The sequence below is a fragment of the Nomascus leucogenys genome, chromosome 8 (assembly GCF_006542625.1).
Source record: "Nomascus leucogenys isolate Asia chromosome 8, Asia_NLE_v1, whole genome shotgun sequence".
In the NCBI taxonomy this organism is placed as follows: Eukaryota; Metazoa; Chordata; class Mammalia; order Primates; family Hylobatidae; genus Nomascus; species Nomascus leucogenys.
This window is the reverse complement of record NC_044388.1, coordinates 110,839,143-110,864,956: the sequence shown is the minus strand read 5'-3', so window position 1 is coordinate 110,864,956 and position 25,814 is coordinate 110,839,143. Positions and strand designations below refer to the sequence as shown.

Sequence of the window (25,814 nt, the reverse complement as noted above, 5' to 3'; positions counted from 1 at the left end):
GCGGGGAACAGTTCACACAGTGGGCAGCTGTGGCCCGACCACACAGGTGGCACTGAGGCTGGACGGAGACCAAGTCCACAGGGCACTGACTGTCTTCAGCCCCTTCCTCTGGCCACATGTGTGGGGAACACCAGCATGCACGCGTGGACAGGCTGAGCCCTGCCCAACATCATCCCACAGGGCCCCTCTGGCTCAGCTGGTGGCGGAAAGAATGTGGCCGGCACCAGGACTCCTCCTGTGCTCCTCAGGCAGGTCACCAGGTCCCCATGGGACACATGCTCTGTCCTGGAGGGCCGCAGACCCCACCCCATCCCCAATCCCAAGGAAATACCCCTGGGGACATCACAGGGGAAGGGACAAGGCCGGACACGGAACGACCCCAGCACCTCTGAGGGAAGGGCTCCCCCAATCCAAGGCAGTACTTACAGGAGCCCCTTTCTCTCCTGCCGGCCCTGGGGGTCCCTGGGGCCCAGGTCTCCCTGGAATTCCGATGGGCCCAGCGGCTCCAGCTGGACCTCTCTCCCCTGGAGATCCCTGAGGTGGAGCAAGAAAACAGTCTGCTTCAAAGGCTCTCAGACTGCGTGAACGTGACTTTGTAAAGCACCAGCTGATCACTCCACTTACCTGCTCACTCTAGAGCCCACAGTGGCTCCCTACGGCCCTTTGCAAGCACAAACCACCTGGTCTAGCATTCAGGGCTCTGTGTCCTCCTGTAACTCCAAGCTCCAAGGTGCTCCTCCCCCGGTGTCTGACAGTGTGCCCTGTGGTGTACTTGCCTTCGATGGGCTCCCTCTTCTAGGAGCCTGGCATCCCCCTCCGCTCGAGGGCCCGCATGCCCACGGGGCACCCTCTCTCCCCCAGGGCCCACATGTCCGTGGGGCACCCCCTCCCCTCTAGGGCCTGCGGGGCACCCACTCTCCTCCAGGGCCCGTGGGGCACCCACTCTCCTCCAGGGCCCATGGGGCACCCCCTCCCCTCTAGGGCCCACGGGGCACCCACTCTCCTCCAGGGCCCGTGGGGCACCCCCTCCCCTCTAGGGCCCGCAGGGCACCCCCTCTCCTCCAGGGCCCATGGGGCACCCCCTCCCCTCCAGGGCCCCCATGCCCATGGGGCACCCACTCCCCTCTCTGCTGTGCTCCTCCATGGTGTGTGTTTTCCAGGGGATGCCTTGCCTAGGGGCTGGCATATGGATGGGTGGGCACCTGGCCTAATCGAGAGGGCCGTCCCGCCCAGTGGGCCCCTGCCGTGGGCAGCCTGGCTTTAGCGTGCATCTTTAGAGTCCCTGGAGACCCGTGTCTGTTTCTTCCCCTGCTGGCCCAGCCCAGACCCATGATAGGCGTGCAGGCTTTCTCCTTGCTCCCCCAGGGAGGTGCTCCACAGGCAACACAGTGTGGCTCCTCCCGCCCTCCAGGCTGCCCAGTGCTCTCCTTTCCTCGGTGTGCCCCTGGGACCCTTCGTCATCCAGGCTGCTGGCTTGGGATGCGCCACCCGCATCTCCCCAAAGGCCATCTTCCCCCTCCACATCCTCCCCAGACTCCTCGGGGGTCTGGGGCAGCTGCATGCTCTGGGCCCTCAGGGACTGCCCTTTCTGACCTGGAGAGTAGGATTCAAGAAAGAGGATGGGATAAAGGCTTTGACTCACCGCAGGGCCTGGTGGGCCAGGGGGCCCTTCATTGCCTTTCAGTCCAAGAGCTCCCTGCAAAGCCACGAAAAGGTTGGTCAAGGGCACGCGGGGAGAGGCCTCCAGGGCTGCACCTGTCCCATTTCATTCCCCGCTTGGCCTCTCACTCACCACTGGACCAGGAAGCCCTCGGTCCCCAGGGAAACCACGTAATCCTGGAGGGCCATCTTTCCCAGGGAGGCCTGCGGGGCCCGGGTCACCCTGAAAAGAGAGTCAGAGATGAGCTTTCCTGGAGCCAGTGACACAGACCTCTCACCAGCCCCAGAGCGAAGCCAAGGGCTGAGGCCTTCTCTCTTGGAGCCAGCAACGCAGACCTCTCAGCAGTCCCAGAGCGAGGCCAAGGGTTGGGGCCTTCTCTCCTGGAGCCAGCGACACAGACCTCTCACCAGCCCCGGAGTGAGGCCAAGGGTTGGGGCCTTCCCATCAGACACCCCTGGACTTGGGTTGGATTGGGCTTCTCCTGGCCACTTTTCAGAGTCGTGACTGGACTCAGCAGCCCACACGTGGGGGCACAGCTGGAGCCTCCACCCAGAAGCCACGCTCCTCTGGCGGGCTCTGTGTGCAAATCTGACTCTACCCCTGCTCCACGGAGTTCCAGGGTCCTTCCTCCCAAGGCCCTTAAGGGCTACGATGGACCACGTGGGAGCTGAGGGCACATCTACCTTTTCCATAGATTTGGGGCTCCTTGTAAGACCGTGCTCAAAGAAATCCACGATCAAAACAGCGTTAAAAGCATCATCCTAAATGGACTTATCACTTAAGGGACTTCTTCAAGCCTGAAACCACATTTTCCGAAAAAAAGTCACCACTTAACCTCGACTTTCCCTGAGGTACAGTAAAGCTTTGATATCTTCCAAAATACTCTCTGGGGTCCAACATGGAGCACAGTGCTGTTTTCAAACGAGAAGGTCAAATGCCCGTGGCCACTTTCCCAAGCTCGGAGAGCTCTCTTTGTGTCCAGAATACACACACGTGTACGTGTACACATGTGGATTTATTCCTATATCTACATGCACACACGGGTGTGTGACTTTTTTCAGTATTTCTTCATTTGCTTCACTTTATTATTTTTCAGGTTTACTCTTCTGTGGTCCTACAGGCTGGAGAGCTTGCCTTTGGTGCATCCCTTATTGAGGAGCAGAAAGGGAAGGGCTATTTTTGTGCTAACACAGCAAGTTATGGCCACTCAACCTGGGGCGCCCAGGGGAGGAGATATGAAAAGGGGGCAGTTGAAGCTGGCACCAAGAGGTGGGTTAAAAACACGTTTGCTTTTTATTTTTATAATTTCTCAGGCTCTTGGGGTGAGGGCTGTTTTTTTTTGTTTGTTTGTTTGTTTGTTTTTCTGAGATGGAGTCTCGCTCTGTTGCCCAGGCTGGAGTGCAGTGGCGTGATCTTGGCTCACTGCAAGCTCCGCCTCCTGGGTTCACGCTATTCTCCTGCCTCAGCATCCCGAGTAGCTGGGACTACAGGTGCCCACCACCACACCCAGCTAATTTTTCTGTATTTTTAGTAGAAACGGGGTTTCACCGTGTTTTGTTTTGTTTTTTTTTTTAAAAAAACAGAGTTTCATTTGTGTTAACCAGGCTGGAGTGCACTGACACGATCTTGGCTCGCTGCAACCTCCGCCTCCTGGGTTCAAGCGATTCTCCTGCCTCAGCCTCCCAAGTAGGTGGGATTACAGGTGCGCACCATCACACCCAGATAATTTCTGTATTTTTAGTACAGATGGGGTTTCATCATGTTGGCCAGGCTGGTCTCAACTTCCTGACCTCAGGTGATCCACCTGCCTCAGCCTCCAAAAGTGCTGGGATTACAGGTGTGAGCCACCGCACCTGGCTGGGGTGAGGGGTTTTTAAAAGGACCACTTTCTGCTAAACATGTTATGGACACACGAAGTCCCAGAGCTTTTTATCCATTTCTGGAAGCAGGGCTGGCAGCTGGGGAGACAGCAGAGGGTGGAGGATGGTAGTGACCCCTGCCCCCCACCTTCAAGCCCATCCCTGAGCAGGTCAGCACAACTTCTGAAGCGAATCAAGGAAAAGTGAGCAAAATGTGCGGTCTGGGGAGTGAACCGGCATGAGGATCGTCTGTTTGATGAATTACCCATTCATCAGAAAAGAGCAAGAAAAACACAAAGTCCCAAAATGATTCCTGAGGAAACGCCTGAGCTGACACAGAAGGCTCCAGAAACTCACCTTCGTCCCTTCTTTTCCAGTAAGGCCTGGAAGCCCCTGTTCACCGGGGGGTCCCGGTGGCCCAGGGTGGCCACGCTCACCCATTGGGCCCGTTTCTCCCGTGGGACCCTGTGGGGAACATCAGTGTCAGCCACAAATGTTTCGAGTGACTTGCAAGGGAGCGAGCATCTCTTCCTAAACCTAAGGACAGCCATGGTCATGGAGGCAAAGGCCTGCTGCAGCCCCACCAAACCTCCAAGTGCCTTTGCAAGCCTTCTCTTCCTGGCAAAAATCCAGAGGGTGGGTGTTGGTACGCTGCTCACTGCCTGGCATCTGCTGGGCCCCACGTGACCCTCTTCCCCCACCTGGCACCTACAGGAGGCACAGCCAAGCCTGCCTTCCTGGGACGTGCCCTGAGGGAGGCTGATTCAGCCACAGGACAGGCCAAGGATGGGAGAAAAGCCACACCAGGGGCAAAGCCCACATGCCCTTCAGTTCTGTGGCTGCAGCAGGTCTACGTCTTACTCACCACTACATGAGGTGTGCACTTTCTAGGACACAAGGTGATCCCTCCCCGTCTTGCAGCTCTAAGCCATCAATCCCAGCTCTAAGCTGCTCCTGACACTGATCTGCCACTGATCTGCGGTTAGAACCGCAGGCCCATGACACCTACAGGGACCAGTGGCAGGAGGACTCGGCTGCCTTGGACACCCACAGCAGGGATGAGCCCAGCTCCTGAGCTGGCCCAGGTCTGGCCCCAGCCACCCTGTGAGCCTTGGGCAGCCTTCCTTGCCCTGCGTGTTGGGTTTCTGTTGAGGGTAAACACATCTTTGCTTGCTCCTGTGTGGGGCAAGCCTCATGCTGACCAGCATTCAGGACCTAAGATAACCTCTCAGCAGTACCTGCACCTCCAGAATCATGGAGGGAACAGATGCCCGGGCTGGGACCCTCTTCCCTGCGGGCAAGTGACACCGGGTGACCCATGGAATCCGGGAAAGCTGGAGCTTACCTGAGGGCCGACCACACCTGGGGGGCCTGGAGGGCCGGTCTTGCCTTGGAAACCCTGTGAAGAGAGAGTCACTGCACTGAGGGTGCTGCAGTGGCCTGCGCCACCCTGCCCTGCGCTGTTCTCAGCAGGACGCTTGCCCCCCACCTCCCTTCCCCCCATAGTAGATGTTCCAGACTCTGTGTGAGAGGCCCATGTCTCTTGTTTCATTTTTGTGTTTTTTCCAGATGGAGTCTCGCTCTGTTACCCAGGCTGGAGTGCAGTGACTCGATCTTGGGTCACTGCAACCTCTGCCTCCCAGGTTCAGGTGATTCTCCTGCCTCACCCTCCTGGGTAGCTGGGATTACAGGCACACACCACCACACCCGGCTAATTTTTGTATTTTTAGTAGAGACAGGATTTCATCATTTTGGTCAGGCTGGCCTCGAACTCCTGACCTCGTGATCCGCCTGCCTCAGCCTCCCAAAGTGCTGGGATTACAGGCGTGAGCCACCGTGCGTTTGCACTAATTTCACGAGGGTAACGAAGCCACACAAGCTCATCTCACTGGCTGCTCTCCCGCCTCTGCATTTTTAGGCCGATGCGATTCGCCTTTATCGTGTCACCGAGCATCCCTTTTCTGAGTCGGCTCGGTGCCCTTTCTGGACCACGGGCTACCTCTGGCTGTTTCTCAGCAGTGGCTCTGTGACGACTGACCTGCTTTGGTGTGAACGCCTCTGATGCACGACGGGTGACTCGGCCCGCGTGCTCCTCAGCATGTATTTAAAACAGGCAAGAGCGAGGGCCAGCTGCTTTCATAACACGGCAGCTTGGATGCGTTATTTTTAGCTTGATTCAGCGGGAATATCTCACGCCCGCTCTGCATGCTCACGCGTAGGTAACGATCCTGGCTTGGCTGTGGGTGTCGCCACGCCTTCTGTACTCTCCCTCAAAGGAGAAAGATGACCTTAAGACAACATAAGCTTCATTTCCGGGCACGTCTGCAGAGCATGACAGGTGCCAGCGAGAAGCCATCTGCAGGTGCCACATGACACTGGTGGAGACATGCATACCTTCGGCTCGGAGGCCTCGAGGCAAACTCTAGACTCTGGAGGAGAAGGTGGCTGGCTGGAGGGTGAGCGGCCCCAGGCCTGGGCTCACTGACTCACTGTCCCGCAGTCGGAGGCAAAATCTCACACCAAGCCACCGGGCCACACGAACCCACAGCAGATTAGCTTCTTTTTTTTTTTTTTTTTTTTTTTTTTGAGACAGAGTTCCACTCTTGTTGCCCAGGCTGGAGTGCAATGGCATGATCTCGGCTCACTGCAGCCTCCGCCTCCCGGGATCAAGCGATTCTCCTGCCTCAGCCTCCTGAGTAGCTGGGATTACAGGTGCCTGCCACCATGCCTGGCTAATTTTTGTATTTTTAGTAGAGATGGGGTTTCACCATGTTGGTCGGGCTGGTCTCAAACTCCCGACCTCTGGCCCATCTCGGCCTCCCAAAGTGTTGGGATTACAGGCGTGAGCCACTGTGCCCAGCCCAGATTCAGCTTCTTTGCAAACTCTAGGAGGGCTCACTCCTTTAAGCCCAGCTCAGTTGTAGGCTAGAATGATCGTTTCTAATGTACACTGCACTTATGGGGTCAGAAGTAAGGAGCAGTGGACAGGTGTCAAGGGCATGCCCTGCTCAGTGGACCCGGGGAGAAGAGCTGAAGAGCCTGAAGGGAGATAGGAGCCTTGGTTAAGTTTTGCTAATGTCAATGTTAACACGAAACAAAAAATGCCTCCCCCAGGGGCCCTCGGCCACCCCTGGCTGTTGAGGATGGAATATGACCTCAGCCTTTTGCTGAGAAATAAGTTTCTGCCTCACATTTGGGAGAAATAATGACCACTTGTGTTTCATTTTTTTAAAAAAGAAGGAAATCAACACTCCAGAGAAGCTCTTTCTGGAAGGCTTGTCTGGATTAGCCCATGGAGGAGATGCTATGTCCCAAGCGGGTCTCAGAGACATGGAGCGCCAACCGGCATCACTCCAGTGCCCTGTGTCTAGGGAGGCGGCCGAGGTGGCAGAAGGCAGCCGGAAGTACATGTGCAACTTTCTGAGCAGAGACAAGCAGCTTAATTCTTTTACCAGCCTCCGTCCAGAATAAGTCAGAGGGAGAAAAGCACATAATATGTAAAACCTTCTATCTTGTCTCCTTGAAAAGGCATTAGAGAAAAATATGCAAAGCTCAGAAGAAATGTTTTAATTTTTCTGTATAAACAAAAGAGCAAAGCAATCTCCATTTATCAGGCAGCATGTGCCATGCAGAACACCAGTGAAGGTATAATTAAAAGAGGTTTCATCACAATGAACCAAAGAGATACAAAGGGGATTTTTTCAAAGCAGGCATGGAGAATATATTTAACAGGGCACTCACAGACCCATTCCACGAGGGGACCTGCTTTTGCTGGGAGAGTCCTATAGAGACTTTGACCCCTAGACACCTGGCTGGAGAGACCCTTGCAGTGACCCTGGCATGCCCCCCACTCTCCTCAGTGGGAAATGTTTGCATCTGTGCAATTCATCCTTTAAGCTGGACAGAGTAGGTGGGCACTCGGAGAAGGAACACAGCATGGTGACGAGGAAGTCACCCGACACTGCACGTCCCCAGATATTCAAAGCCTGGAGCCCCAAGCTTGCAGGTGTGGGCCAGGTTACAGGCATGCCTGCACCCTTTCCTGAAACACACCTTTAGGGAGCTGGGCCAAATTTCAAAGGGCTGATGGGGCCAGGAAAATGATCCCATTTCTGATAAGGGCTTTTTCTCCCGACTGAAAACGTTGGAGTCCTTTCTGGTCTAGATAAAGTAGCCTGTGACATGCATTTCTAAAGTGAAGGGCAAGGTCAAAGGGGAGTCTTTGACTGCAAAGACCACGTGCCCAGCGGAGTGACCAATTAGAGGCCACTTCCACCTCACAGGCATCCTCCAGACCCCCTGGATTGGAGCTGGAAGGGCCTGGGTAAATGCGGATGGGGTTGGTGCGTGGCCCACAGCCGCCCTCTTGAAGTATTGCAGCATCAAATGACTGAATGACGCTGAGTAACATGTAGACCCTTTCCCAGCACTTTCCCAGTTAAAAGACGTATCCCTCAAGCTGGGTGGCACTCAGCATTACTCTAGAAGGAAAATAAGGCTGGATGCACGAGGCTTCAGTCTGCCCAGGATAATCTGTGTGTGTCTTTAAATGTGGCCTCTCACCAAAGTTTCCAAAACCAGCCCAAAGCCAGCACCGGCCTTCTGCCCACAGATGCCACAAGGCGCTGCCGGCCTGCATGACTGCTCTGCCCCGGCCCCGCCTCACAGCCTGGCTCTGAGTCAGCGGAAGCCGGCCCGGCCCTCGTGAGCCTTTCTGAGGGCAACCTGTCTCTCCCAGGCCGGGAGGGTCCTAGATGGCGCTGGGCAGCACGGGCTGTGCCGACATGCAGGGTGGTCAGAGAGCCAGCCAGCCACGTCCCCCAGCACCCATGATACTCACAGTCTCGCCTCTCTGTCCAGGGTGTCCTGGGAGTCCATCCTTGCCTGGAGGGCCCTGAAGAAAAAACCGAAGGAAAGGAGGTTCATTCGTGTCTGAGAAGCACCCACCTTTGAGATTTAATGCCACGTGGAGTGACCGTTATTTCCATGGCTCCTGCCCCTGCACATCCTCTGAGAAGGGCAATCACCCAGCAGGCACGAGGACAGTGACAACAAATCTAAATCTGTCCTTGACGCCTGCCCGTCATTGTACAAAATCCTCACAACTGCCCCATGGGACGTGCTGTTGTCACCCTCATCTATCAAGGAAGAAACCGAGGCAGAAGAGGCCACTTGGTATCCCGAGGTCCAGCCAGCAGGTGGCACAGCCGGCGCCAGGACCCAAGTCTGTCCAGTTGCAAAGTCCAATCCCCTCCCACCAGCCCTGCCATGCCTGCTGGGTCATAATCCCACTGCTAGATGGTTGTCAATACTGGAGGAGATACATCACACCTGCCGTAAGGCGAAGGGTGTCCCCCAAAAGGACATGCAGAAGCTCTGACACCCAGAACCTGTGCCTGTGCCCTCACTTGGAAATGGGGTTTTTGCCAGTGTAACTGAATTAGGATGAAGCCAACCTAGATGGGTGTGGGCCCAGCCCAGTGACTGGTGTCCTTACAAAATGAAAGAGATGGCCGGGCGTGGTGGCTCCGGGCATGGTGGCTCACGCCTGTAACCCCAGCACTTTGGGAGGCTGAGGCAGATGGATCACCTGAGGTCAGGAGTTCGAGACCATCCTGGCCAACACGGTGAAACTCCGTCTCTACTAAAAATACAAAAATTGGCTGGGTGTGGTGGCAGGCGCCTGTAATCCCAGCTACTCGGGAGGCTGAGGCAGGAGAATGGCTTGAACCCAGGAGGCAGAGGTTGCAGTGAGCCGAGATCGCACCACTGCACTCCAGCCTGGGTGACAGAGCGAGACTCCGTCTCAAAAAACAAAAAAAAGAAAGAGATTAGAAGACAGAAAGACACAGACGGAAGTCCACGTGAAGATGGATGGGGGCAGCGGCCAGGGTGAGTGTGCACAGGCCACTGGGTGCCAAGGACTGGCAGCAGCTACCAGCCCCCGGGAGAGGCCTGGTACCCTGTCTCCCCTAGAGCTTCCAGAAGGTGCCAGCTCTGACTGACCACACTTTGCTCTCCAACTTCTGGCCTCCAGGGCTGTGAGAGAGGAGCCACACCCAGTTCCTGGTCATTTGTGATGGCGGCCCCAGGGCACTAACACAGAACTCAGCGAGAAAATCACTTCAGTCTCAAGGAGAGAGGACCCCAGTGTGCAGCTCTCTCCAGCGCCGGCAGCCCCGGCAGTGGGACACAGCCACGGACTGCCCCACAGCAGCCTTGGCAGGAGGGGGTCTCCCCCTCATCTGCCCGCCAGAATTTCACCTCGGGCCTCCCTCCACCCACCGGCCACTGTGACAGCTCCGAGCAGACCTCACAGAAAACAGGCAAGTGTCGGAGGGGACAGGTAGTGCTGGCCCAGCAAGGGAGCCATTACTCACAGGGGGACCCTTTGGTCCAGGAAATCCCGTGGGTCCTTGGGGTCCGTTGGGTCCCTGGGAACAGAGAAAGGCCAGTTTGAGGACAAGAGGTCTCTTCCGAGCAGCTCCCGCTGCGGATGTGCCTGTGCCGATGGCTCTCTGAACGCAGGTGTCATTTCTCCCCACCCCCGTGGCCCTTCCTCCATTATTCCAGCCCCTCCCTCCCCCTGCCTCACCACCAAGATGGGGCCCAGGACCCATTTCCTGTCATCTCGGCCACTCCCAAACCCCAAGACCAGGGCTGGGGTCGAGGCCCCTGACCTATGGAAGAGTTCACTCCCTGGGCGTGGCCCACCCTTGGGATCTTAGGAAAACCCTACTCTTCAGCAGCGTCTGAGGCGTGCCTCCCTGGCCCCAGCCCACCCCAGGACAAAGTGCAGGGGGCATTCAAGGCAGGCTCTGTCCTCGGAGACACCCCCGAAGGTTCCAGCTGCTTACCCGTTCACCAGGAGGGCCAGCTGGGCCGTCACCTCCGGAGTTGCCCTTGAGAGGAAAGAAGAGAGGGGGAAAAGCTTATGATTGTTATTATTTGGATGAAAAGACTCTGGCCCATAACATCATCAAAATGTCTGAGTCAAATATTGCCTGTGTGCACCCCTCAAGGTGGCCCTGACCCTCAGTAAGGGGCAGAAGGCATTGGCGCTGATCTGTGGCTACCAAAGCCTGCCTGTCCACCTGCCTCTGCATGCAGCTGACAGCCCAGTGTCTACTGGGATGGACATTTCCAGAACAGTCTCCCAAGTGGGACAAAGGCTGTGTCCCAGCCTCGAGCACCTGGAAAAGTCATGCAGAGGCAGAACGCAGGGACCCACTCTAGGGCCCACCCCATGTGACAGCTGCTGCTCTGAGTTCTCATAGGTGAGCCTCATGTCAGGTCACGGGGCACACGAGAAGTGCCCCAGAGCTTGTCCTGGAGGAGTTCAGGATAGCCTGTGGGTGCATTCCGGTCAGCTGAGGGATGGGCCAGCTCGGCCCCTCAGCCACTGGAAGACTCATCCCAGCAGGAACCCGCTCTGGAGTGGCATTCTGGACAGGTAGGAGCAGCCCGCCTGCTGGGTCCGTGTCCAGATGCTCCACCCAACGAGTGGCTTCAATGCCCCTCGGTGGGAAGAATGTGCACGAGGTCAGCCTGGGCCTTCTCCTGCCAGAAAGCACTTTCTGTAGGTTCTGGTAGAGGCCTCTGCAGCTCTCAAACCCCTTTCAAGAGAGGAAATAGGGCCTCCCGACCAGGGCGGGTGAGTCTGCGGTGGGCCTGGCCCCCTGCTGCCGCCTCTGGGGTCCCAGGTGTTGGGGCGAGGCCCTGTCCCTACTCTGCTGGGGCCACGTCTCATGACCATCATTCTCAGCCACTTAATTAAATCCGATCTAAGGCATCCAGAGGCTGCTGGAGGGGACAAGCTTCTTCTTAAATACACCTAAGAAAATGTCCTGCCTTTTTTTTTTTTTTTTTTTAAATAAAAAGGGTCACAGACACCCTCAGATGCTCCATGTCTCTGTAGCCCTGCAACTTGGGTTCATGCCGCCCGCCACCCAGGAGGCCAAAAACATACCTTGGGGCCAGGCTTCCCAGTGATGCCCCGGGGGCCTCTTTCACCCCTCGGACCCTGGACAGATGGGAGAGAAGGAAGGTCAGCTCAAGTCCCGACTCACAGACACCGCCTTCCCCCCACCCCCGGCACGTGCTCCCTAAACCATGCTCCCATTTCCCAAACATGCCCACGAGCTGAAAGGGTCGTTACCGTTGGGCCTCGCTGCCCCCGCGGTCCCGGCTTTCCAGGGGTCCCCTAGAATCAGAGAAGGGGCTGGTCAGTCACTCTCTAAATGCCCGGCCCCGCTCAGATGGCAGCTCTCTCCTGGGTTATTGAGAGACTGTGAATTCCGGGCAGGCTAGGAGCGTAGGCCTCCCCGCCACCCACCTTTTCTGTGTTTTAATAGGAGATTTATCAGGGCGAGAAGCTCACCGCACACCCGACACACAGAGCTTTGCACTCCTGCACAAGTCCTGCTGAAATCCAATTTTCCTCCTGCAGTCTGATGGATGTTTATACTATTATCTGGTTTCTTTCCTCAGAGCACCACCACGTCCCTCCTCCTCCTTCCTCCCTCCTTCCCCTCCTTCTCATCTCTCTCTCTCTGTCCTCAGCAGGGAGGGAAATCATTATTGCAAGTAAAGAGAAGAAAGTCAACCCCTTTCATACATAATTTACTTTTGCTACAGTTAAGAATATTACCCATTAAATTTTCAACAGGCTCTGCAGACGTGCAAACTTGCAATTTAATATATAAATCATATATCCAAGAATCATCGGCTTCTCCTCTAATAGAATTTATACTCTTTTTTCTGTTGTGGTTTTGCATTTTCCAAACCACAGAAAACAAACGCAGTGCAAAGATGTCAGAGCTGTAAGATGCATTTAACTTACAGCGCACAGAAGCCGTAGGCTGAACGCGTGGGGGCCCCTACGTCCCCACCGTGTCCCAACTCAGCTTCCTGAACTTGACTGTTTTTTGTTCTTTTTTTTTTTTTTTTTTTTTTTTTTGAGACAGAGTCTCACTCTGTCGCCAGGCTGGAATGAATGCAATGGCGTGATCTTGGCTGACTGCAACTTCCACCTCCCAGGTTCGAGCTATTCTTCTGCCTTACAGGTGCATGCCACCATGCCCAGCTAATTTTAGTAGAGACGTGGTTTCACCATGTTGGCCAGGATGGTCTTGATCTCTTGACCTCGTGATTCACCCGCCTCAGTCTCCCAAAGTGCTGGGATTACAGGCGTGAGCCACCGTGCCTGGCTGAACTTGACTGGTTTCTAATGCTCCGCCCAAGGTGGATCGGTATGGCTGGAGGCCACCTGATAAGTTTCCTCTCATCGGCTTTCATTAATTTGCTGCCAGAGTCAAAACTGCTTCCTAGAGTCTCCCATTTTGAAATCCATTTAATAAAACCATTTATGATGATGAGTTAATTATGTAGCTTTTTAACAATGCGCTCCGGTTCCAGTTCTTCAATTACTATGGTGATATCCTTTGGCTTCCAATAAATATTTGCATATGAAAATTAACGAAACATCTGCTTTCTTCCAGTGATAGGCGTTCTACAGGCGAGGATGCCCACGGCCAACCTGGTGACTCCCGGCATTTAGGTGCGAATGAGCCCCGGCTGCCAGGTTTACTCATTCCCATCCTCCCCTAGAATGAAAATCCTCCACCCTAAAACAGTCCCTCTATGACCTGGACCACAGGTTTAATCCTGCAACACAAATGACTGCAACCCAAACTGACTGTGCCCGAGGCACAGGGGCTGGGGCCCTGGCAGGGAGCAAAATACCAACTCGGCCACAATGCCATCTGGGGCTCCCAGCAGGCATCTTGCTCATCTGTTTTCTTTATGAACTAACTCAAGCCAAAGAATTTCGAGTCCCTGTGACTGGAACTGTGGAACAGAATGTCCCCCCTAGTCTCCTTAACCTTCCTTCTCCCTGGCAAATTCCTTGTGGGCACCTGTCTTCTTGCCCTTAGGAAGGAGTGGACAGTCCCAGCAATGGCCGTGCTGGGAAGCCAAACGCAGCTTGAGAGGGGAACTTCTACTGGGGAAGCCAAACACAGCTAGGAGAGGCCTTCCACTGGCGGGCAGGTGCATCTGAAGAGCGGGTCTTTCCCCTTCCCGGGAAGGGGCTCCTGGGATCCCTCCTTGGCCCAAGGGGCAAAGCAACGCTTTGCTCACGCCCACTCCTCTTCCTTTGGCTTCAGCTGGCTTGACATAGCAGCTTATGTTCCTACCATTTCCATGTCTGGCCCATAGTCGAGGTCCATAGAACCAATGCTAGCTCTGCAGAAGGTAGGACCAGGCAGACAGAGGGAGGCAGCCCTCATATGGAATGCAGACACACATACACATGCGCACACACAGATACACATGCATACACACACATGCACACATATGCACACACACACATGCGCACACACACACACACACACACATGCACGCATGCATGCAGACACTCAGGCCTGGCATCCTAGCACCTAGAAGCATCGGTCTGGCCAGAACATCGAAAATCTTCTAAAAGACCTCTCTGGGCCAGGCACGGTGGTTCGTGCCTGTAATCCTAGCACTTTGCGAGGCTGAGGCGGGCAGATCATTTGAGGTCAGGAGTTCGAAACTGGCCCGGTCAACATGATGAAACCTTGTCTCTACTAAAAATACAAAAATTAGCCAGGCGACCTGTAATCTCAGCTACTTAGGAGGCTGAAGCAGGAGAATCACTTGAGCCTGGGAGGTGGAGGTTGCAGTGAGCTGAGATCACACCACTGCGTTCCAGCCCGGGTGACAGAGCGAGACTCTGTCTCAAAATAAATAAATAAATAAATAACCTCTCTGGATGAGCACAGACATCCCACTGGCTTTCCCTTCGACCATTAGAATGGTCCCCTTCCCATTCCTGCCCCACACTGGGACCAGAGCTGTTTCAAACAACCTTCAGTGCCATTCCCCCTGGCTAAAAACTTCAGTGGGTCCCAGTGCCTTGGGATAAAGAGCTTCCCCCAAAGCAGCTGGCTGCCCCAGCAGGCTCTGCGGCCCACAGCCTACTGCCACGTCTCCCTTGCCAGGCTTGGCTCTGTGCCAGCCCCTGGGTCCTCACCTCCTGACCCCACAGCTCTGCCTGCTTTCCATACCTCACCTATCCACTTCTGTCCCTCCTGCAGGGCTCAGGAAAAATGTCACTGCTCCAGGAGGCCTCCCTGGACCTTCTGGGTCAGACTCTGGTGCCTATGACCTTTCCCTGACTCACCCTTGTCCTTCACCATCACAGCCACCACTCCTGAGTGCTGCTCACTAGGTGGTGTTCCTCTCTGGATGACAGAGGGATGTCTGCTTTGACCACCAGAGTCTTCAGAGCCTAGCAGAGCACCCAGCACTTAGAAAGGACTTGTGATGCGTGTGCTGTTTAAGTGAATGGACTGCCCCCAAGACTACCAAGTCCAAAGCCCAAGGCAAAAGCAGGGCGGCCAAGGGCGAAACCTGGGAGGCAGCATCTGTTCACCGAGGTGCAGAAGGCAAGCCAGCGCCCAGAGGCTTCTGGGTAACCTGAGTGAGGCTTCTGCAGTCAACAAAAGAGGAAGGGTCCCTTTGCAAGGACAGCCCAGCCCCCAGCTTCCTGTGGACATTCGGGAAGCCCAACCTACTAGACCAGAGGGCACCCACACTCTTTGTCATTCCCCAAACTTGGCACAAAGCATCAACCCTGACCAGAAAGCCGGGCAGTGCTGCAGGCATCATTCTGCAGTGATGATGCCACTGAAGGCTCATGTGGGCAAAGGCTGTGCTCAGCGTCCTGAACAGGAGGCTCTGAAGGCTGTGACGGCAAAGATGAAGCAGGCCAGGGCTCCATCTCACACGCATGAACCACCACCACCACGGCTCAAGGGGAAGCAAATGGCCTCACTCTTTTGGCCTGAGGTCTGTGTTGTGGGTTGTGCCACCAGCCAGGTGCAGCAGTGAACGAAATATCCTTGGGCAGGGCCAGACACCCAGAGGCTGCAGAAAGGCTGTGAGTGGCTCCTATGTGTGACTGGGGTGCATGGTGCGTGGTGCCTGGCAGGTCTGGGCTTGAGTCAGGTTTGTGTTGTGTCTGGTGACCCACAGTGCTGATGCCCTGGACATCTAGAGCATCCATCTAAGCTCCTTGGATCGGGGATGGGGAGGCAGAGACACATGAGGGGCAGAGCCCTGGTCAGGAGCATGGGAGTGAGCAAGGGCTCCCGGTGCTCCACGAGGTCTCTGGTCCCACACGGTCCTCCATGGAAAAGGCTTGACCAGCTGCAGAAGGTCATATCCTCTCCCAGACACTCTCACTGCAGTGCAGTGTGAAAGGTCCCCAGCACAGGAGCAGCCCACCGGGGTACCCCACATTCCCCATGCTTCCCAGAGTGGTACCTAAGAGTATTTCAGAAGACAGCATATCCCCAAAGGCACTAGCCAGGCCTTCTCCAGAGGAAGAATGACAGCTAGATAGAGACAGATGGAGAGGTGGATGGGTTGGATAGATACAGACAGAGATAGACAGATAATAGAAGATGGATGGATGGATGGATGGATGGATGGATGGATGGATGGATGGGTAGATGGGTGGATGGGTGGATGGATGGATGGATGGATGGATGGATGGATGGATGGATGGGTAGGTAGATGGATAGATGGATGGATAGGTGGGTGGCTGGATGGATGGGTGGATGGGTGGGGGGTGGGTGGGTGGGTAGGTAGATGGGTGGGTGGGTGGCTGGTTGGCTGGATGGATGGGTTGGTGGATGGGTGGGTGGATGGATGGATGGATGGGTAGGTAGATGGATAGATGGATGGATGGATGGGTGGGTGGCTGGATGGATGGGTGGATGGGTGAATGGGTGGGTGGATGGGTGGGTGGCTGGTTGGCTGGATGGATGGGTGGGGGTGGATGGATGGATGGATGGATGGATGGATGGATGGATGGGTGGATGGATGGGTTGGTGGGTGGATGGATGGATGGATGGGTGGGTGGATGGACAGATGGGTAGAAAGACAGAGACAGAGAGAGGTGGAGATGGAGATAATAGTCTCCTCGGGTCTGTGCTGTCAACTTACACTCAGAACAGTCTTCCTTTTCCTATTTTGTGAATCTGGCAGAACACATTTGTTTGCTCATAAGGTTTTAGCCAGGAGGGATGGGCCCAAGAGGGAGCTGCAACCCTGTAGCTCTGTCTGCCCTGGGAGAGCAGGATGGGGCATAGGAGGATGGGCTGGGCAGGGCCGCAGGATCACGGCTGGGGCTATGAGGCAGGTGTGAGCTCTGCCATCTTTCAGGGAGCAGGTCCCCCAGGCCTGCTCTGCAGATGCTGTCCTGCATGTATACCACAGACTGGCCTTTCTGTGTCCCTGCCATACGCCCCGTGGACAAGGCCAGCTCAGAGTCCAAGGCCTGAGGACCATCTCTCTCCTGTTTTCCCGAGTGGCAATGCTCAGGCACTGTGATTTCACTAAGAAGCATCCAGGACAGCTCCTGCAGGGAGGCCTGGGCCACGGGGGCTCCAGAAGGTGCGGGGAGAACACAGCTCCCTCAGCCCGGCCCCCGGTTCCTTCGTTGAGGGTGAGAACAAAGGGGACTCGAACCACACGGCAACCTGGTGGGTGTTTATGACAACAGCAGCTTGCTAACCCTGTTCAAGTTAATGTTAATTTAAATGACTTTAAATTTGGACGACGGTAGGTAGCAGGACATTTTTGAAAGGAAAAAAAACAATCTCCTTTTTCCCTTCCTTTTAAAATTAGCTTGGAGGAAAAGTCCACTTGGGTAGAGGAGAAGAATCTGATTTTCAGAATGACCAGAAAGAGCCTTCTGGATTGTGGTGCTAATTAGAAAGCTCCATTTTCTCAACACACTTCCTTCCTGTCTCTGCCCCTTCCTATCACATACCTGCCTAGCTCAACGTCTGGAGAGTGTCACCAGTGCTTGGTGCTAAACGTCAAGAGCTTAAGGCCAGCCATTCAGGAGAGCAGTTTCAGAAGCAAAAGAGTGAGAAATAAACAGGCCATTGGCTGGAGAACCAACTCGCTATGCACCGAGGCAGCCAAACAAGCTGCCTGCCCAGGGGCCAGGCTGTCCTTACCCTGCCGCCCTTCTCTCCGTTGGCGCCAGAAAATCCAGGGAATCCAATAGAGCCCTGAAAGAGAGTTTAAGGAGGAGGCATAAGAGCTGGGCCAGGAATGAGTCATGCCGCATGGGCCGCCTGGGGGACCGCCTGCATGCCAGTGCACAGCCTCTGCCCCAGACTCCACCTGCCCACCCACCCAACCACCCACCTAGCTGTCTACCTACCTTCTCACCTATCCACCTACTCATCCATCTACCTGTCTACCCACCCACCCACTCATCTGCCTGTCTACCCACCCACCCACTCATCCATCTGCCTGTCTACCTATCCACCCATGCCTCCATTCATCCACCTTCCACCCACCCATCCACCATCTACCTGTCTACTCATCTGCCCACCCATCCATCCACCTGTCTACCCATCTGCCCACCTACCCATTCATCCACCTGTTTACCCACTGGCCCACCTATCTGTCTATCCATCTATCTGTCTATCCATCTATCTGTCTATCCATCTATCTGTCTACCTACCCACCCACCCACCCATTCATCCATCTGCCTACCTATCCACCCACCCCTCCATTCACCCAACTGTCTACCCACCTGCCCAACCATCCATTTACCCACCTATCCACCCACTGGCCTACCTATGTATACATCTACCTGCCTACCTACCCACCTATCCACCTACCCCTCCATTCATCCACCTGTCTACTTACCTGCCCACCATCCATTCATCCACCTCTCTGCCCAGCAGCCCACCTATGTGTCTATCCATGTGTCTACCTACCTGCCTACCCATTCGATTTGCCTACCTATACACCCACCCCTCCATTCATCCACCTGTTTACTTACCTGCCCACTCATCCATCCATCTACGTATCTACCCACCTGCCCACCCAACCATTCATCCACCTCTCTTCCCACCAACCCACCTATCTATCCATCTACTTACACACCCATGCACCTACCCATTTATCCACCTACCTACCTATCCACACCCCTCCACTCACCCACCCACCTATCCCTCTTATCCATCCTTTCTACTCAATAAATATTTCCTAAGCATTTCACAGGCTTCAGCTCTAGAAACCCAAATGGAGTTTCATCATGCTCCCCCCTCCGCCACCGTCCCCCACGCTCCCGTGTCCATAGGAGGGTGGCTGGTGTTTGGGAGAAAGGGACACACACTGCTGAGCTGAACTGAGGTGAGACATGAACATTCCACTGTGACATTGTATTTTCTGTGCCTCGTACACGTTGTGTTGGCGTCCCACAATCCCTCTAAATAAAGCACAGCAGCTTGCAGAGTTGGGAATGAATGCAAATTTATGCACTGACTGTAGCACCTACCAGCTCTTTAATTCTAGAAGTCTGCAAGGTGCACACAGACCAGAGATGGATTTAGGGACTCTGACCTGGTGAATATCCAAACACCCACGCAGGAATCAGCACCGCAGTGAGGTCGCTCAGCTGCCCGCAGGGTTGGCACTGGCCACTGTCTTTGGCAAGTCTCTATTTGTCTGGCTTAAAATCCTGTCCTGAATGCACACTTGTATCCATGAAGAGCTCACACATGTCCTAACCTTGTATTTCTCACAGGGGACTGAGTTCAGCCAAGCCACTCATACGCCTACCTGCCAATCTAGGCAGGGGGCGGGACCCAGGAAACCTCCGTGCAGGTGACACAGAGCTCAGTTCAGAATCCGGGTCACTGTGCTGATGGCTGCTTCTAGTCTCTGCCCAGGACACATGTGCCATTCCTTTCCAAAAAGTTGCCTGGACTTGATTTAGACCATCCATCTCTCCCAAACTTCTCTTCTCTCCATCCCCAGAGGGATGTATATTAAAAGAGAGGAAAAGTGCCCATCAGCCCCTTTGACCACATTCAGGTGACGATGCTGCGGTTAGCAGCTACATCACACCCACATTCAACAAGCCACTGTTAGATCCTAAAAGAAATTCCTGTTTCACAGCAAGCTACCTCTCCTGCATACCGGGTGTGCGTCTACACACACGGAGCAGGGGGCTTCGCATTCCACAGGAAGGACGGATATAGGAGCATTTCCTTAATGAGAATGGAAATACCTGGAGGGCAGCCCCAGCCCACCACGCCCGTCCTCCTGTTAACAAGACTGCTCTAGTGAGACCGAAAAGGTGCTGAGGCTAAAAGGAGGTGCCTCGGGCAGAGGTAGATCTGAGAAAGACGGGACCCCGCTTCGGCTGTTAATGATGTCTCCAGTGCAGACAGCTGGTTATTCTTTAAGGAAGAACCATGAATAATAAAATGCGAGATTTGAAAAAAAAATAACGTTTTCAATGATTTCCAAAGCCTCAAAGAGCTGTTTCACTTAAACCTGAACATGATTTCACATAAGAAAGGTTTCCTTTTTCTTTTATACTCCATCATGAGCAAATAGCCTTCTAATCGCCAGTGAGGTGGAGTTGAGAGGTGACCGTCCCATGGATTCTGGGTACGGACAACCCGGGGGACAAGGGTCACCAGCCAAGCAACAGGTGCAGAAGACCGCAGGGGACTCCAGGAGGATCCCAGAAGGACCCCAGGTGCCTGTGCCGCCTGGGGCAGAAGACTCATCGCCCAAGAGCTTCCTTTCAACTCGGCAAATTAATGCAGAAGGCAGTGAACACGGTGGAGGCTGAGAGCCACAGTGTCACACACGCCCCCAAGGATGGGGAGCGGATGAACCTGTGCAGGGTGGAGACGGCCGGTGGAGCACCCCTCCACCTGTCCCGAGACACCTAACATGGCCGGAGGCAATCTGAGGAGGCCCGGCGGTACAACCCTCCGCGTGCGCCGGGAAACCTAACACAGCCGGAAGTTACGACGGAACATTCCTCCGCCTGCGCCGGGACACGTAACATGGCCGGAAGTTACAGGCGGAACATCCCGCCGCCTGCGCCCGGACACCTAACATGGCCGGAAGTTATCGGCGGAACATCCCTCCACCTGCGCCGGGACACCTAACACCGCCGGATGCGGGGTGGGGAGACCTGGCGGAACATCCCTCCGCCTGTCCCGGGCCATCTAACACGGCCAGAAGTTACCTTTGGTCCTTGTCTTCCTGGGTACCCTGGTAACCCTGGGACTCCGAGTTTTCCCTGGGGGAAGAAAGAGTTGCATTAATGGCCAGCACGGTATTGCTCCATCCGTTTCTTCGGAGCAGAGAGAAAGGACATGCGTTCTGGCAGGGGCCTGGAGGAGAGTGTGGTTTCCAGAGGCCGGGGCACAAGTCATCATGCAGAAGCCCTGCCTGCCCTGGGTGGAGGGTGACTGCCAGCACCCATGAAATCCAGCGGGTACCCGATGGTCCCTGCACCGAGGGAGAAGTGAAGGCCCCTGGAGGAGAGGTCGTGCCGCTGTAGAGCAAAGCGATTAGAGGCAAATGCCCCAGCTCAGCGTGTTCATCCCGGGGCACCTCTGAGCCCTTTTGTGTGGGTCCACGTAGCAGGATGGGGCAGGAAGTCTGGACCACCGCATGCACCATTCCTGCCTGAGCCCAGGATGGAAACAGGGTGGAGCCAGGGTGTGTGGCTGGCCCGGGAGCCTCCCGCAGCTGGAAACTGTAGGCCTATGGATGGCTGCGTGCCCACAGCCTGCTCCGAGGACCCCGGCCTTCCTTCCTGCCAGGCTGCCACACCTTCAGGCCATGGTGGGGACACCGTTATTACCCAGCTGTGGAGGCGGGAATGTGACAAGGACAGGGGTCCTGGAATGCTGGGGGCTCAGAACGCAAGCTTTGTAGCCACCGGGAGGAAGGAGCCCTCCAAGGCGATGGTGGAGGGCTGGGAAGGGGCGAATCCGGGACAAGGAAAGGGTCGTCATTCAACCAACCACTTCATAGGAGCAGCGGCGAGAACCCAGGGTGGAGACAGGAGCCCGCTCAGGAATCACCCCCACCCCATGCCTAGGACAGCCACAGCCAATGGGAGCCTGAGGCCATGGGGAAGGGCCTGTCAGATCCCTTCCAAGAAAGTGGCTGAATGTCCCACATCACAAACCTTCTCCCCAGGGGGCCCCAGAGGACCGGGGTCACCATTGGGACCTCCGCGACCCTTTGGGCCTTCAGGGCCATCTTCTCCCCTGGGACCGGGTGGGCCAATCTCCCCCTGCAAGCCAGAAAAGAGGAGGTGAGAAGACCACACACACACACACACACACACACACACACACACACACACACACTATTCTCCACCACCATTCTGAGAGCAAGGGGACGGGTCACAGGTACCCTGTGGTCAGAGCTGCTCCATCAGCTCGGCCTCACTCAGACCACCAAGCTGCTCTTGGAGCCATTGACAAAATGAGCGCTTTGTGCCACAAATTCCCGGGCTCTGCGGAAGCTGGTCCCTGCACCGAGGTTGCCTACTATTTATTTTCTCAAGGCTGCACGCTCCTACTTCCCAATTACCTTCTCTAAATTGAGTGCCTCTTGGCCAAAATAACTTTGGTTAACAATAGTAGCTCTGAATTGCTGTTTCTCCAAATAGAGCAGAGTGACTGGGAGCTGCTGCTGTTTCTGAAAGCCCAGGAGGTATGGAAGTGGACCCCAGCCCCGGATGGGGCAGTTACCTGGGCATAATGAGCACATGGGAGAGCCCCAGGAGGCGTCCCAGGAACAGACCGGCTTAAATTCCGCCTTGCCCAACTTCCTCAAGTTACAGATCCGGAGCTCAGGGCTCAGACAGGGGAGAGGCCTCTGGAGCCTGCCCAGGCAATGGTAGCGCCACGGCAGAGTCTCTAAATGCCCTTCCTGGCACCCTTTGTCCAGCAATGGAAGGATCCTCCTCTGATCATTTGTCTCTAAGAGCAGCTGTAAAGCAGTGGTGCAAGCCCACAACAAAAATGTGTATTGCTCAGAGAAAAATTAATAACTTCCTAATTCTGAGGCTCTAATCTGTCATCAGGTCAGAAACTCTCTGTCCCTAAGAGGCGTTCCTCTCGTTCAACAAAATAATCCTGCACACATTTACAGAGCACCGAGAAGGTGCAAAGCGCCAGGCTGTGCTTCTCTGAAGAGGTCCGGATGCGGGGTCCTGTTCCCTGGGCTCAGGACGGGTCCCACCCCTGCATCCCACCCTCGTCCCATGGCAACAAGAGCTCCACTCTTGGACCCCTGGCACAGGAATGTGTGTCATCTCTTCTGAAGCTGCACCCACGTCATGTGGACGCCACATGTGTGAACAGAGGCATCAGAAAGGAGGGGAAAAGGACTTTCACTATCAAACCGAGAGGCCGCTGGGATGTGGGGATTCAGGAGCCTTCCACTAGGAAAGAAGTTCTAGAATGGGTGCCTTTAGCAGCAACTTAACTGGGACAACATTGCGAAACAGATCCCCTCCTTCCTCCCCCTTCCTTCCCACAGAGGTGCAGATTGCCTCTGCCTTTTGCCTGCCAGGTTGGGACGAAATGCCAAGTGTGCGGGGCTTTCCTGTTCTGGAAAGCCACCTGCAAGCCGGCGCTGCAGGGGGATGACTGCGGCAGCTGGGTGACAGCCCTGCTGCAGCCGACAGATGTCCGTCCCGGTGCGTGCACAGCTGTCACCACGGCTGTGCCCACCAGAGGCCGATACGTCTCGGTTCCTTCTGCCGGGCTTCTGCTCACTGAGAGGTTACTGGGGAAACCTCCAAGAGTTTTTTGACCGCCCTGGCTGCTCTAAGAGCTCCCTACCCTTCCTTCGTGCCCTTTGCGTCACCTTCTCTTTAATTACAGGAATGTGCAGCCCGTGGCTTTCTGTGGTTGCCAGCAAGGCCCCAGTCCCTCCCAGCACCCACTGGCTTTCTCTGGAGCCGAGCTAAATTATTCATTTAAAAAAAAGCCAGGTTGCTGCGGCTTCTCCTGAGCCAAAGTCAGACCACAGGACTGTGTGGGAGTCCCAGAGCCCCTGAACTGTTTGGGGACCAGGATGTTCCCCAGGCTCACAGGGATCCTAGACCCACGTCGCGTGCTGCCCTGTGGGCACCGGCCCTGTGGCCTGGGCAGCAGCTGCGCTCCTTCGGTAGGCTGGGTCATTTCTGTAGCTGCTCTCCTTTCCCTTCCCAGGCACGGCTCATTGCTCTTGAGTCAGGTGAATAACGCTGCAGTCCACAGGTGCAGCCAGAAGTGAACCCAGCCCCACTGACCCCCTGTGTGAGACACTGGGCGGAGGAGCTGGCGACCACAGGTTATTCCCAGTCCCCAAGGGGCAAACTGAGGAGGAGGAGGTGAAGAGGAGCTGGAAAGAGTCAGGCCCTGGGCTCCAGGCCACTGTCCCCTTCCCACCAGGAATCTCTACCAAGAGTTTACCTCCATTCTGAGAAGCTGCCCTGTGGCAGCAAACATCCCCACCCCCTCCCACACGGCCAAGCCCACCCAGCTTTCCCCAGCCCAAATCCCAAACCTGAGATGCTCACCCGATCACCCTTGATGCCCATGTCGCCTTTAAACCCAGGAAAGCCGTCTTCACCCTGAACACAGGACAAGAGAGTGCCTTAGTCTAGGCAAGAGGACCCGCCTCCCTGGCGGTCCCTTCCCCGCTCCAAACAACCACACTCAGCACCAGGTCCCCCACCCTTGGGGGGCAGCACATGCCCCGGACAGGGTGGGCTTGGGGCCCATCCCTCGAGAATGGCATTCCCGTGAGCTCTGCGTTCCCAGCTGTAACGTTCTGAAGCTGGAGAGAGCTGCGTCCCTGCTTCTTGGGCCGGCCCAGTTGGAATCTGAATGTTCTGTATGGCGAGGCCTCAGCAAGCCCAGGCCCGTGAGCTCCCGGCATCATTTCTCAGTGCACTCTGTGGCATCCCATCAGCACTGAAGCACTGAAGTGACGGGTAAAGGGGGTGACAATTGAGGACGGGGAGCTGGATGAAAATGCCCCTGCAAAGAATCCCTAACGCCTGCTCTTGCCGGCACTACAGTAACAGGCAGTGCTTCCTGAAGGGTAGGGGTGTTGCCGGGGGTGGCAGGGCAAGTCTGCGGCCCGCGCACCCGGTGAACCTGGGACCCAAGTGAAGCTGCCGCAGGTCAGCGCCCCCTGCTGTCCGTTCGAGTCCCTGGTCTAGACTTTCCCCATCCCGGAAACCACAGGGCAAAAGCCCTCAGATCCTTCTGCAGAGGGCACGGGTGGCTCCCAGAGAGTGGGCCCTTGGCTGGGCTTTTCCTCTCATTATTCAGGGGCTACATCTTGATCCAAAAAGAGTGAAAGGACAGGATCTGGGGACTCAGCCGGTCTTAAACATTCAAGGCCCGGCTGGGGGCACACGCAAGGGAGGCAGCTTTCTGTGCAGTGAGAATCCAGCCCTCTCCAGCCAGCGCCAGCTCCCGGGGCTCCTAGGGCCCCCAGGGCCTCAAGGCTCTTGTTCACAGTGTTTTCACATAGTGCTGGAAGCTTAGCAGCAGCCACAAATAATGCAGAAGTCCACAAAGACGGTCCCTTGACACTGCCCCCCTCCTTCCCCAGACCATCTCGGGCTGCCTGCGTGGCCCTCGGGAACAGTGCGGGAGCTCTCCTGGCAAGAAGGCGTCCCCCGCACAGCCCAATCAGTATCATCTCAGGTAGCCCTGTCTCTGCGTCCCCTGCACAGCCCAATCAGTATCATCTCAGGTAGCCCTGTCTCTGGCTAGGGACAAATGTGACCAGATCAAGTGGCAAAGCTGGACTCTGTGAAGCCACCTTGGAAAGGATGAATGGTCCTCAGGTGAGGGAGCCTCCCGGGGACCAACGGGATGGAATTCTGGGATGGGGACCCTGTGTTCGTAAGGCCCTCGTGTTCCGAAGCCCCAACGGGCTCCATGTAGAAAGCAGTGCTCTTGGAGAGAGCAAACTGCTCAGCTTTCCCAGATGCGGACTCAGGGTTCCGCTGTGCGGATGCCCTCGGGAAGGAGCCGAGATGGCACAGGCTCAGGCCTCTTGGCTGGTCCTCCCACAAGGGCAGACACTAAGAACAGAAACCAGGGACAAGCACGCTCAGCAAACGCCATGGAACAAGGGCGTTCCTGCTGCCACGTCATTTCTGATTCAGTTGTGGCCACTTAATGCGTCCCCTCGGGAATGGCTTTAGGCCGGCAGATTTCACAAGAAAGGATCCAAGTGACATCTTCGACAGGTGGCAAATAAGGAGTCTCGGCACGTGGACCATCCCAGCAGCAGACGCCAGCACCTGCGCTCCAGCCCCGAAGGCCACCATGGCCAGGGGAGAGCCCAGGGTCTGCCCAGGAAAGGGGCCCAACGTGCCTTATGGAAAGCAAGTATTGCAT

General features: G+C 55.7%; 1 protein-coding gene across 2 annotated transcripts in view; it reads right to left on the bottom strand.

Moving 5' to 3' along the window:
* Positions 1 to 25,814, bottom strand: part of COL5A1 (collagen type V alpha 1 chain) — a 207,332-nt gene that overhangs the window by 39,310 nt on the left and 142,208 nt on the right. For both annotated transcript variants that reach the window (XM_030818145.1, XM_030818146.1), the window contains exons 29-42: positions 23,972 to 24,025; positions 21,581 to 21,688; positions 20,627 to 20,680; positions 17,577 to 17,630; positions 11,678 to 11,722; positions 11,489 to 11,542; positions 10,377 to 10,421; positions 9,900 to 9,953; positions 8,360 to 8,413; positions 4,865 to 4,918; positions 3,877 to 3,984; positions 1,793 to 1,882; positions 1,643 to 1,696; positions 427 to 534 (exon numbers count right to left, since the gene is read on the bottom strand). In XM_030818145.1, the coding sequence (XP_030674005.1) occupies positions 427 to 534; positions 1,643 to 1,696; positions 1,793 to 1,882; positions 3,877 to 3,984; positions 4,865 to 4,918; positions 8,360 to 8,413; positions 9,900 to 9,953; positions 10,377 to 10,421; positions 11,489 to 11,542; positions 11,678 to 11,722; positions 17,577 to 17,630; positions 20,627 to 20,680; positions 21,581 to 21,688; positions 23,972 to 24,025 (936 nt within the window). The remainder of the gene's footprint in view (positions 1 to 426; positions 535 to 1,642; positions 1,697 to 1,792; positions 1,883 to 3,876; positions 3,985 to 4,864; positions 4,919 to 8,359; positions 8,414 to 9,899; positions 9,954 to 10,376; positions 10,422 to 11,488; positions 11,543 to 11,677; positions 11,723 to 17,576; positions 17,631 to 20,626; positions 20,681 to 21,580; positions 21,689 to 23,971; positions 24,026 to 25,814) is intronic.